Source organism: Etheostoma spectabile, chromosome 4 (genome assembly GCF_008692095.1).
Source record: "Etheostoma spectabile isolate EspeVRDwgs_2016 chromosome 4, UIUC_Espe_1.0, whole genome shotgun sequence".
Lineage (NCBI taxonomy): Eukaryota > Metazoa > Chordata > Actinopteri > Perciformes > Percidae > Etheostoma > Etheostoma spectabile.
Window position 1 is genome coordinate 24572984 of NC_045736.1, and position 14273 is coordinate 24587256.

The 14273-nt window shown below is 38.1% G+C and overlaps 1 protein-coding gene across 1 annotated transcript; it reads left to right on the top strand.

Annotated features, from left to right (window-relative positions):
* Positions 1-244: 244 nt before the first annotated feature.
* Positions 245-11203, top strand: wdr1 (WD repeat domain 1). The gene is made up of 15 exons (XM_032514718.1): positions 245-493; positions 1739-1860; positions 2290-2380; positions 2466-2613; positions 3090-3270; positions 4391-4468; positions 4693-4773; positions 5082-5315; positions 6711-6798; positions 7013-7169; positions 8797-8884; positions 9050-9160; positions 9370-9543; positions 9685-9829; positions 10667-11203. Exons 1-15 carry the CDS (start codon positions 478-480, stop codon positions 10771-10773), a joined length of 1821 nt encoding a protein of 606 aa, XP_032370609.1. The 5' UTR covers positions 245-477; the 3' UTR covers positions 10774-11203.
* The last annotated feature ends 3070 nt before the right edge of the window (positions 11204-14273 follow it).

Below are 14273 nucleotides of genomic sequence, written 5' to 3' on the forward strand. Positions count from 1 at the left end.
TTTTCTGAATTGTACACCCCTACTATCTATCTATCTATCTATCTATCTATCTATCTATCTATCTATCTATCTATCTATCTATCTATCTATCTATCTATCTATCTATCTATCTATCTATCTATCTATCTATCTATCTATCTATCTATCTATCTATATATGTGTAAATGAGTCTTTGAGGATTTGCAAAATGTTGTTATGGAAACACAACCCGGGATTAACCTATGAAATTTTTTGCTGTAATTGCCTTGAAGCCTGAAAGACTTTATTTAGGGATTTACGCACCCTGCAACGCCGTGCACGGCTAGTGGCTGACAGCCGCAGCGTAGTTTCTGAGTTTACTATATATGGGCAAAGACAAGCAGAAGGAGAGCTGCACTCGCTTCCGTGTTTGTGTGATCAGGGAGTGCACAGCCGGAGGAGCTTAACAGTTTCATTCATTTGTAAAGAGTAACGTTAAGAAAGTGACCAGCAGGGAAAATGTCGCTTGAACTGAGTAAGTCTGTTTATTTTTAATGGCCACGACGGAGAGAAAATGCAATGAAACTCTTATGTTTGGCGACATTATTCAGCAGCTCGAGCGAGTCAGACAGGTAACGTTAGTCCGTAGCTAGCTAGCTAGCTAGCCTCGCCCATAGCTGCATGGTTTTGATACTTCGTTTTGCATACTAAACACAAAATCTCGACGCGATGATTCAGTCACGTTTCATATACACCTGTGAGTGATACGCACGGGTTTGTTGTGAATATGCTGTCTGCCAAAATGTAGCTCATTACAGACTGCTCATTTAATTTAGCGTTAGCAAACGTAAGTTAAGCTAAAATCAGTCATAGGAAATAGTTGTGCTCACATCGCGTTGTTATGACATGTCCAGACAGAGGCTGGCTTATAGACAGGAACTGCTGTTTGGGAAGTAGCTAGCTCACAGAAACATGGTGTGTGCCTGCTGAATAAGCATGAAATAGAGTTTTGGCTGCCATTTTTATTTCGAGCTGGTGGAGATGAAACCGAATAATGCTCTATCAGAAAACAGACTTTAGAACCAATGTGGAAACCACCTCATTACAGCTTTGTTGTTAGTGTAAGATCTAATGGGCTTCAGTTACTACTCCCATTCTTCATGGATGGTTTTTGTTGGGGAATTTATGTATATAAAACTTCACCAAGAAAATTATAAAAGTGATTATGGAAGTTTTATTTTAATGTTAAAAGCGAATAACCCAAACATTAACGTTACATCTACAAAATAAAACTGCATCAACCATTCAGTTATCAGTAACAGTCCTGGAAACCTTGCCACAAAATGCCAGAGATGAGGCAAAGTTTAAGGAAATTTTGATAGATGTTTTTTTTTAACACAAGATAGCATTTGTGTACAGTATTTACTTAAATGCTACCACCATTGTATTTCTTTTGGTAAAAAATAAAGTTCTTATTGACCCAGATCTGTAAGGTCAGCAGACATATCAACACATCAAGTCCTCCACATGATTGATGAACTAAGTGATGCTGATTAACTTTGTATACTTGTATCCTATCTTAAAAATATTAGTGCAGGCAGTGCAAGAATTCATGTAGCCCCAGATGTACAATGTACTACTATCTGTCAATCCCTTATTAAATAGTTCAGTTTTATTTTATTTTTTTTCAGTGTATGCTCATTTATTTATTATTTTTTTAATGCATTCCATTATCTGCCTGCCTGTCATGTCTACTTTTTTTTTTTATTTTTTTTTTTAGAACATGTATTCGCCAGTCTCCCACAGATGGAGAGGGGAGTTGCAAAAGTGATTGGTGGGGATCCCAAAGGCAACAACTTCCTGTATACCAATGGGAAGTGTGTCATCATCAGGAACATTGAAGTAATGTTCATCATTGTAAAAGCCATAAGTAACAAGTGTTGAATGTTAATTATTTATGCCAATCTGGGTCTTGTTATGGCCATTATTGGTTTACTCTCTGATTACATTATTTATTTGGTAGGACAGTTTAAGACATGTAATTGGAGAGATATGGGGTAGGATATTAGGTTTAACTTAGCAATTAAGATTGTGTGTGATCACTAGCATTTCTTCATCAGAGTTGTCAAGCTGAGATGCTGTGTCACTTTAAATCTCCTCAAGTCAAGTAATGATTAAAGCAGAAGAAACATTGGCCAAACCTTGAAAATAAGGTCTAGGTTAACAAATTTAAACAGAATTTTTCATTTGACTAATTTAGGAGGGAACTGCCTAATGTGCCATTTGACAGTTGTAGACCTGCTGATGGCTCACATTTCCTGTCTCTTACAGAATCCGGCTATAGCAGACATTTACACCGAACATGCCCATGCAGTTACTGTTGCCAAGTATGCCCCCAGTGGATACTACATTGCATCTGGAGGTAAACTGTGCGTGTGTGTGTGGTTGGTTACCACAGTAATGGTAATGCTACAATAAAATAATTGTTTTTAAATCTCTTTTTTTAGATGCATCAGGAAAGATCCGTATCTGGGACACCACCCAGAAGGAGCACATTCTAAAGTACGAGTACACCCCTATTTCAGGCAAGATCAAGGACATTGCATGGACTGAGGATAGCAAGAGGATTGCTGTTGTTGGGGATGGACGAGAGAAGTGAGTATGAGAGGTTTTCATACATGTTTAAGAAATGAAAGGAGTTATTACCTCATTAAACTCCGACCTGCATGATCAGCTCTCATGAGAAGCTTCTTCACTGTACACAAGTCCATTGTTTTCTTTAAATACTTTTAGGTTTAACATTACAAGTTGGTGTTTTGGATTGAATTGTATCATAATTATTATTGATTGTCTTGCTTGATGTCATATTGTAGAAACTATAATTATTTTGCAGTGAATGCTATTTACTGTGCATCCCTGTTAAGCATTAAAGACACCTTCAGTCCTCCAGCACACTGCTTGCCTTACCAAATATGTTGGGCTGCTGTCATCAATACACCATTTAAAATTAAAAAAAGATAATCAAATTTTTTACATACATACACATCCTGGGAGACTTATAGACTTTTTTTATTCCTCTCTCTCAAACCTTACTAAAACCCAAAATGATGCATGTTTATCTCTTGCTGTAGGTTTGGAGCTGTGTTCCTGTGGGACTCTGGCTCCTCAGTGGGGGAAGTTTCTGGCCACGCCAAATTAATCAACAGTGTGGACATAAGGCAGAAACGCCCTTACCGCCTTGCCACTGCCAGTGATGACACCTGTGGGTCCTTCTTCGAGGGGCCTCCCTTCAAGTTCAAGTTCACATTAAGAGTGAGTTGCATAGATAACGTTTGCTTCTTTTTTCAGTCCCAGTAGGCCTTTGTGCAGCTTTTGGAAAGGGGCATTTGGGTTTTAAACAACTTACTTGGAGCCAAGCTTATTTTGCTTGACCTATCAGATTAACCAAAGGCTAAAAGCCCTCTTCGACTTGCAATCTCATTAGTAACAAAATATTGGCTTTCAACAAATGCAGACATAGTAGTAGATCAAGGAATTTGTCTGTGACTTTGAACCAGCTGTCTTATTTGTAATGCCTGTTGGTCATCTCAAGTCTGTCACACCCTGGTGGTTTTTGACAGTGTTGCCTTGTTTGTCTGTTACGTAACCCACTTCCCCCGTCATTTCTTGGAGAATGTGTGAGCCACATTCTAAAAGCAGACCTTACCTCCTAGAACACTTTTGATCACGAAATGTTGTCCTCTACTTAAAAATCCTTGTGGTCTGTTTTCAGATTTCAGTCTGCAGTTGGTTTTCCTCATACAAGGATAGTACATTATTTAATGCTGACCACAGTCGGCAATAAATACAGTCCAGTGTAGAATTAATTTAAAATCCTGGTCCCTACTTTTAGTGCCCTGCACGGTCAAGTTTCTCCATACATCTCTGACTTGATACAGCTTCATACTCCTACCTGTAGTCTGAGGGCAGGGCATTAGGTCAGAGGCTATTAGTGGTTCCCCACACTCATTTTAAAACTAGAGGGGACCGATCATTCCAAACCGTGGCTCATTGGCTGTGGAATGACTTGCCTCCCTCTCTACGTTGTGTAAATTCTGTTAAATCTTTTGAAAAGCAATTAAAGACTTAAAGCCTGCTTCAAGGCTTTTAGTTTTTTTTTTTTTTTTTTTTTATAGTTGGTTGTTTTGACTTTTTGTATTTTTAAATATTGTATTACATTTTATTGTGTGTCTGTCAGAACGACAAATGTGTTTATTTGTTTGACTTATGTGAGATGTTGTAAAGTATGTCATGCCTTATACGATTATGGCTTGAAAGTCAAACACTTTGCCGAATAAAATACAAATATGGAGTGTATTTTAATGTGCACAATATTTCTTAATGGATATTTTTCTTCTATTTTTCCCTTCTGTCTTCCCGGTGACTGCTAAAGGATCACAGCCAGTTTGTCAACTGTGTTCGTTTCTCTCCAGATGGAAGTCGGTTTGTCACAGCTGGCGCTGATGGCCAGGTGAGTTATCAGTGTGGCCATGTGACCGTATGAACATTTTTAAAGTAAGATTACCTTACTTAAATAATTTAATAAAAGTAACGTTACTATGTCTACAGAAATAATACAAATATAATCTATCTCAACCCGAGTGGCAGGTTTTTAAAGAAAGAATCACAAACTGTAGTTGTGTACAAAAAATCTTAAAAATCGTCTTCTTAATGAGTAATTTTTTTCTTCCACAGATATTTGTCTATGATGGAACAAATGGTGAGCGTGTTTGCTCACTGGGTGGAGAGAAGGCTCACAAAGGAGGAGTATATGCTGTAAGTGTTTTGTTTTTTTTTAATCTTGGAAAAAAACACTACATTGTTGGATGGTTTTGTTTATTATAGCTATAATAAGAGTTGGCATACAGTGTGTGGACACAAAGTGCTTCTTTCTTTTCAAATTAAGAATTGTGTTCTGAAAGTGACTCCCCCTGTCCTCAAGTAACTGTTTCTTTGTCTAGATAATGTTGGTGTTTCTATCATTGAGTCAACATTGATGGTGAACTTGAACAGTCTTTAAACACAACATGCATATTAATATCGTAACTTTTTCTTTCAATGCCCCCGTGCTTTAAATGCTCCAGGTCAGCTGGAGCCCTGACAGTTCCCAAATGATCTCTGCCTCAGGGGACAAAACGGTGAAACTCTGGGATGTTGGTGCAGGTACGGCTGTCACCACCTTCAACTTGGGCTCTGATGTGACAGACCAGCAGCTCGGCTGCCTGTGGCAGAAAGACCACCTCCTCACCATCTCCTTGTCGGGATACATCAACTACCTGGACAAGAACAACCCTGGCCGGCCTATACGCACCATCAAGGTCAGACTCTTTACCAGAGGCATGTACTATGAATCAAGATCAACATGCCCTGGATTTATTTCAGTTACCGGTCGTCAACAACTGCTGTCTGGCATAAGCTGTGTCGTGACGGTGGCTAACAACTAGTTCGATCTGTCTAGGGTTTCCCAATCCAGTGATGTGCGCCTTCACATAAAAGAGGCAGTGTTTTCACAGCATCAACAATTGCAAACCTCTACCAGAGCCGCATATTTTAAATAAGAAGAGCAAACTTTAATTATACATAATTATGAAGAACACGGACACTGTTTTAAAGGTAAAACAGTTGCTGCTTCCTAAAACCGGAAGGAAAGCTGGCAAAAAATTAACCAATGCTGTAAATGCGTTAACCACAATGCTTATCAATATCACTTCCCCATTAGTCAAACACAAGATTTGACCATAATTACATTGTTGCTTTATCCTTTTGAGTTGCAACCCTGGCAGTGATAAGTGATCTGAGAGCAAAAAACGAAACAAAAACTTAATTCAAACTGATGTGTGCATTGGTAACACACAGCTCAAGAAGCCAACAAAATGCCTACGCAATTCCCTCCGCTGAAAATCTATATCTTTCATAAAGATACCCATCAGGGAATGTTAACTGGGTTGTCCGTCTCTAAATATCTTAATTTTTATGAGTCTGTCTGTGTGTGTGGCTCCACCCCGTATCTTAGAACGGTGATGCCGTTATCAGTCGAGTATTGATTGGTCATTAGGGGGTTGAGCTCTAATCTCCAACATAACCGACCAGGTTATGTGTTCCGCATAAATTACCACGGCAATTTAACCCGGTAACAAGTGATCCACCGTCGTTATTCACAAAACCCTGGGCTGAACCTGAAGTCTCCTCGTTAACGCCATATCTTGCTTTGTAGTACAGGCCTGTGGATGAATAGTTAGATGATAATAAAACCTAGTGGGGAAAAACATTTGAAAAATGTCTGCTTATAATCTTGTTGCTGAAAACATGTTAATATTGAAGATAAATAACTAGAATTTTGCAAACATGTATTGGGATTTGTGAAAAGATTAATATACAACATACATACATACATACATACATACATCCACACACACACACAATTGTTTTTTTTTTTCTTCAACTTTCAGTCCCTCAAAATTTCAGCATGTGGTGGACTGACTCACAAGACTAGATTTGATGTATTAAAGTGTTTTATGTATGACAGTAAATGCCTGTCACTGTATATTGAAGTTACCACAGACGCATCCAAAATAGTCATGTGGTCTGCCAGATCTCCTGAGTGCAGTATCCAACATGGGTGGGGGGGGGGGTGTAATATTCTACATTAACTGTTGTATGTGCCCTTTACAAGTATATCTGAGTAAGTATATCTGTACTTGCTCATCCTACAGGGTCACAGCAAATCCATCCAGTGTCTGACAGTTCACAAAAAGGACGGACGACCATACATCTACTCAGGGAGTCACGATGACACATTAATATCCTTTCATTGATTTAAAAAAAAAAAAAAAAAAAAAAAAGTGCCTCATTATTGTATGTAGATTAGCGTTTGATAATTTTGAACTGCTCTAGCAGATGTAAATTGTTAATCTTTTATCTTGGTGGCTTCACTTCTGCACTGCCAATTTCCTGCAATGTAAAGTATCTAAGTCTACACTTGAGATTTTTTTTGTCCCCTTAACAAATGCCTCACATTACTGGGATGCAGAAACCGGAGTGAATGACTGCTTCTCGGGGAAGGGCCACAGCAACCAGGTGAGCAAGATGGTGACCGACGAAGCCAACGAGCTGGTGACATGCAGCATGGATGATACAGTGCGCTACACCAACATCAACAAGAAGGAGTACAGGTAGGGGTCATTACTTGTTGTGCAGATCACAGCTATGATATGAACTTAGTGGGGATTGTGTTGATAAGCTGCATTTTGTCTAGTAATGATAATGGAAGTAAATCTTGGCAGGGCAGTGGTCTTGGAGGAAACCTAGAATTGAATTGAGCTTTATTATGTCTGTTGGTAATGGGTGGATGTGCCTACTGTGTCAGTTTGTAATTATACGCTTTTTATGTTTTCTTTAAATGGTCAAGGGGTGCCAGCCAGGTCTCATCTAAGATGGTCTTAGTCCAGGGTTATATCTGTATTTTGTATGTAGGATATAGATCAAACTACACAAGCGTGCACACATAAAAATGTACACACTAAATGTACAAAAAGAAACTCAACAAAACACAAACACACTTCAAGATTAAAATTAAATGTTCATATATTTAACACAAAATACCAGAATAAAGAGTCCACAAAATCTTTTTTTTTATTGACTATCAGTTTGTCTCAATGCAATCTTTTAGTCCAACCATGCATGCAACAGAAATTAAAGACCCTTAATGTAAAGTAAGAATGGCCACACTTAAAGACTTCAGTCAGTCCGGGGTTTAGTGGGAGTAATGGGTGGAAGGCCGATGGCAGTGAGCAGCTGAGAGGTGGAAGTGCTGTGATCCAGAGTTTTCAGGTAGGCTGATTATTAAGGAGCCATCGGTTGCGATTTAGACAAATGGGATTAAGATGACCTTTACTTTAACTGCCGCGCAACTGAGCTGTAGCTCTACCGAACGTGTGTACTGCTTGTTGTCCATCTCGTTCTACTCAATCCTGATACAAGGAAGGACTCTCCCACTGTCGTGAAGAAATCCGTCGTGAAGAAATCCGTCTTGAAGGGGCGGTTGCGCTGCACTAGAACAGCTGATGCACACTGGAGATATCTTCCAAGTTGTCACACTACGCTTGGTCATCTGTTCCTTAATATTGTTATGGGTTGGACAACTGTATATTAATCACAATACCAAGAAAAATATATCAAAGTGGAATGTAGGTCCATTATAGGGCTGGACAATATATCGTCTCAGGATGAGACTTGACATCGTCTTAGATTTTGGATATTGTGATATGACAAATGTTGTCTTTTTCTGGTTTTTAAAGGCTGCATTACAGTAAAATGATGTACTTTTTTTTTAAACTTACCAGACTGTATGTAATGTAACTGTTCAAGTTGTTCTATTTGCCTTTACCCACTTAGACATTATGTCCACATTACTGATGATTATTCATCTAAAAGCTAAGAGTGAAGATATTTTGTTGAAGCACAAATTGTCAACCCTAGAATATCGCTGCAATATTGATATCAAGGTATTTGGTCAATATCATGATATCTGCTTTTCTCCCCCTATTGGCCAGCCTTGGTCTATTATTATATATATATATATATATATAATAATATATATAGAATATATATATATATATATTTATATATATATTTATTATTTTTTTATTATAATTTTTTTTTTTTTTTTAGTCTTGGATGTCATTGGAATATCTCTTATTTTTTTTCTTTTTTTTAAATTTTTTTTTCTCCTGTACCTTAAACTTAATACTGGCTTTCAAGATTCAATTTTAGAGTCCTAAATTTTACAATGGTTTTCAGTGCCTCTGATGTGGTGAAGATGGATTTCCAGCCTAAAAGTGTTTCCGTAGCAGCAGGAGGGCTGTCCCTGGCTGTGTGCATTGGGCAGGTAAAGTCTTTTGCCTTGCTTGGATCAATGTCTCCCCTATGAACACATTTGTGCATTTTCAAGGTTTTACATCACCTACCTGATATTTTAACCCTCTAAAGTTTTGGTGTGTGAAAATGTTGTCTAATATTGGTGGTGTTACTCCTCATGTCTTGCATCTTCTAGATTGTCTTGCTGAAAGATAAGAAAAAAGTCTTCACTTTGGAAAATCTTGACTATGAACCCGAGGTTGGAGCTATCCACCCTGGGGGCACCACTGCTGTTGTGGGCGGAGCAGTAAGTGAAAATTTTGATCTTGCCGAACATGAGATCAGGCCACTCTTTTTGAGAAAATGCTTCTTGAGTTTAGGAGGAAACATATCAGCATGTCTCAGTGTGTAGCCATTACAGTAAATGAAACACCTTTCATCACACTCTGGTGACATTTAGCTTTGAGGTAAATATCTTTTTTTTATTTTTATTTTATTTTTTTTCTCTCTCCTTAGGATGGGAAAATCCGTCTGTACTCCATTCAGGGCAACACTCTGAAGGACCAGGGTAAAACTATCGAGGCTAAAGGAGCGATCACAGACATGGCCTACTCTAATAATGGAGCCTATCTGGCTGCCATAGATGATAAAAAAGTTGCCACAACTTTTACTGTGGCTGACGGCTACTCGGTAAACATTTGTCTGTTCAATGTATATTTTGTGGATTGCTTAATACCCAATTCCTATAGCAGTTCTATATAAATTTATAGACATTGTCTCTTTAAAAAAAAAAAAGATTTCTTATTTATTTTATTTTATTTTTTTTACCAGGTGAAAGATGAGTTTTACGGACACCATGCCAGAACTGTGACTTTGGCTTGGTCGCCTGATAATGAGCACTTTGCAACAAGTGGGATGGACATGATGGTGTTTATCTGGACAGTTGGTGATCCAGACAACAGGATTAAGCTTGCAGGTAGGCCATACATGTGCATTAACTTATGCCTGGCATGCACGCAAGTATACACAGATGGGGAAGTTTGTTTGAGCCATTTACATCCATGTTGCTACAATATCCAGACATGCACAATAAAAGGCAACAGGACATTTTGAGCTGAGAGAAATCATGCATTTGGTGCATGTAGCTTGGCTTAAAGGAACAGCCAATGTGGTTTATCCTTGACTCCTTGAGCAGTTACCTTGTCAGAAATAAAACCGAAAAGCAACCAGTGTATGTTTACAGTGCTGCCAAACAAGCTCATGTGTTGATAAATGAGTATTATTAAAATGATACCTTGATTTAGTGTCATGCTGTGCAAGAGGCTTTCCACACACCAGCAAGGCACAGTGAAGTTGGTGACTTTACTGTGTAGTTGGTGGCATGCGGTCTGTAGCAGCAGCAGTAGGAAACGTTCAGTTTGTTTTAGCAGTAACTTTAAACAACCTGTAAGAGATTAAAATTTTATTGTATGGACATTAGCCTTGCTGTTTCCTGTTAAAACACTAGGTTTACATGCACGTATCATTTCCTACAAAGCCAGCATTGGAATAGTTGACGCTGCCATTAATGATGAAAATAATGTAGAGGTAATTATAGAATGTAGATGCATAAAATGGTAATGCATTTTATTTATGTATTAAAATGCTGACCATAAATGACAGGGTTTGATTTTATAAAAATCAAGACTTGAAGACATGACACAGTATGTATCGATTGTTGAATAAGTGTTTTTTTTGTAATGATAAATTTAATACTTTTCTCTGCCAAAGACTTTTTTTGTAACAAGATTGTTTGATGCTTTGATTTCTGCAGACACTCACCGGTTGCACCATGTTAGTGGCCTGGCCTGGGTCAATGAGCACACTCTAGTCACCACCTCCCATGATGCCAGCATCAAGCAGTGGACTGTTAAATACTGAGCTGCAAGCAGACAAACATCCACATCTCCAGGGACAAGGACTACTGTAGAATTCAATCTTTCCTTCTTCTTTCATTTTTTTTTAACTGTGTTTTCACTATCTATACGGTGTTCTATACTGTCTGTTAACATCTGAATTGTAAATGGATATGGCTGGGGAAAGCTCCTATAAAAATAATACAAGACACGTCTCTTTCATGCGGATAACCTCAACTTACAGAGACAAATATATGATGTAACCATGAGTTCTTTCACATCTCTTTGAGCTTGATGGATCTATAGTAATTGTAAGATCAACATTCCATAGATAAAAGCTTCCACTCAGTTTAAACCAAAATCCTTGTCTGGCTCAATGCATCATAACTTAATGGATAAACTAAAAGCAAGTTTAATTTTCTTTTTTTTGTTTTTAAATCAACAAAATCATGTTTGAAAGAAATTAAACCTTTTTTGGTTACATTCCTGAAATGAGAATTAACTGCAGTTGTCTGTCACTTTTAATTTTCAAGGTTTTAAGGGGCTAGGTGTTCTGCTTTGTCTTAGGTTTCATTCTTTTTATGTTTCACAACTCTTCTTGTTGGACTGGGGAGCAATAATGGGAATTGAAAGAACAGTATGTATACAATCATGATGCTGTCTATTTAGTTGAAAATCCCATGTTGATGCTGTGTTTTTGTTTGGGCCCACTATGCTTGTCGCACTTATTTGTTTCCCCATGTCTTTATGCATCTGCTTCCAGGGTGGAAGTAATTCGTGAATAATAATAAAACTTTTTATGCATTTTCCCTTTCATGCACACTCTTTCTACTTGTCAAACACATTTAAGTGCAGGCTGTATAGTGGGAATCTTCATCACCATTACATGGTATTCAGACACACACACACACGTTACCAGTAGGGGTCCCTCTTAGTGGGACATAGACTAGAGGAGCAGAGAAAGCTCCTTCCGGATTTTTCCCTTTTGCATCTTGAATAAATTAGCCATCTTAAATTTACCCCCGGGCCCCCCGGTTCCGGGTTTCCCGGGCCCCCCCCGGGCCGGATTGTCCACCCTTCTGCTCATTTTTTTTAAATGGTGAAAACCCAAAAGTGTGGAAAGTTTCGTTTAATCAAACCTGCCCTGGGAAACTTTACGAAAATTAGGGTTCCCAATTTTAAATTTGGCAAATGGTCGGCCCAAAACTTTCATTTTTAAATTTTCCCCTTTGGTTTAAAAAAAGGGGTTTTTGGGTTCCCCCTTAATGGGGGGCCTAGTTTTTTTTTTTTTTTTGGGGTTTAAAACCCCTCCAATTTGAAAACCCCCCCCGGTTCCTTAATAAGAATTAAAATATGTGTATTTTAATTTTTCCCAAAGGGGAAAAAAAAAAAAATTTTGTTCCTTAAAATTTTTTTTTTTTTTCTCCTTGCCCCGGAAAAAAAAGAAATTGTTTTACATATATTTTCCCCTTTTTAAAAGTCATTACTTTTTTTTCTAGTTGTTGTCCCTTTCTGATTGTTCTGTATGAACATTAATTGTACAAAGAATTAGATAAAAAGCTTATAGAGATTTGTGCATGGTTGTAAAACATGTTCTCGCGTTGTGACTAAGGGTTTGAAATTAAGCCTAAAGTCCGTAGGGTCCATTCCCGAGGAACATTGGTTCCCTCCGCTCACTTTGAGGCAAAGAGATGTTTTTAAACCACCACACATTCAGTAGGGTCCGCTATGTTGGGCTTTTTTTCTCCGTTTGATAATAGCCATATTTCCCTTTTTCCATATTCTTCCCCTCCTCGTATTTTCCATTAGAAGATGTGCTCATTGGGTGAAACATTTGGCGCATGCGTCTTCTCATCTCTGCCTCAGTAAATCTGTGATCGATAACGTGTCTATTTGAGAAAAGCCGTAAAACGTGCACTTTATCCTGGCTATCTACCCCTGGCTTGACAAGCTCCACCTGTTTATCTTGGCTCGGCAAACGTGCAACCGATTAAAGCCGCGATGAGCAGGTCACACTAAGTCAAGCTGCGCTTTTTCACTTATCCTGGATATCTTTATTCTACTTTCGTGGCAACATGCCCCTGGTCATGTGTTGCACATGTAAACATCATATCCTGGTTTATAATATTTTTTATAGTATAGGTTTTTAATTATGTCTCTTTGTTACTGTCCTGAATAGAATCAGAGAAGAGAAAGGTCCATGGCCTTGCTAACCATTGTAATTAAGCTTTACGTAAGCCTAATAAAGTTAGTAGGTCTACCTCACCTACCAGGGCCATAGCTCTGTATTTAATTTCCTTGTCTGAGAAGACAGTGAAACTAGTGCTAAATAGTGCTGCTTTGCAAATAGACCTTTCATTAGGGTCTACTTTTTACTTCTAACCTCAGGCTTTAATGTTTATATGCCAATCTTCAATTTACAACACTATTCATTTATAACCATTCTCTACAAAACTACTTTGACTTACCTTCATTTAGACACAGAGTAGAACACAAGAAAGCAAACATAAATAATATTTATCACCAGCCATTTCTTTCTTTTATCTTTAGAGAATTCTGTAACATGCAAGTGGCCAAACGGAGTGTATTCTCAAGTCCAGTTTCTTTCCAGTCCTGCTGCTCCAGGGAGGAGGAGGGAAATAGGGGGCCATATTTCTCTCACAATATTTATGCAAGCAGTTTGCTCCTAAAAAACAGATAAGAGTTAACTGAGGAGCCATTCTTCACCCTCAACCGCCACAGGTTAGTTGGGTCAAACAACGATGTGCCTATTGGCTGACAGCACAGCGTATATATAACACTTTAATGCTTCTGTTAGATTCTAACAGTTAGAAGAAGCGGTAGATAATTTAACAAATTGCTTGATTCCGTCACCATCATTTGTGTTGGAATGGAAAAACTTGGCTGGGTTTGTCAGAGCAATCTGTAAGGAAATATAAAAAGGTAAGTGGATCACACACACACACTCATGCAGTTCAGGTTGTGAGAGTAGCATAGTATACTGTGTTAAGTTTAGATGTAGTCATACTATGGGATGAATTATGTGTCACTAATGTTAGTTCATGAAAATAAACCCTGTTTCAGCCTGACCACCATGCATTTTGGAGTTAATCTCAAAAGGTTTAACTCTAAAAGTTAAAATGTATTTAAGATAAATAACAAAAGAGCATGTAAACATTTAAAGGGTTTCAATTGATGTTTACATGAAAATGACCCAAACTACATATTGGTCTACAGGGACTTCACACACAACAGTGATGCATTACATTGGGAACGTCTCCATTAATTAATTGTTGGTTTTTCAAAACGTGGAGGATTTATTCAAAATATAAATACACAGTTTGGACAAGTTGTAATATTAAGTTATTTATTAACTTCACCGTGCAGAACACACGGTACAGTGTAGATGATTGACTGATCAGAAATGACGGTGGCCTCTTTTAGCATCACTCTACACTGTGCCTCCAACCACTTTTGGTTCATGTCCAGCCACAGTAAATTAAGTTAGCCAGCTAGTTCTCATGT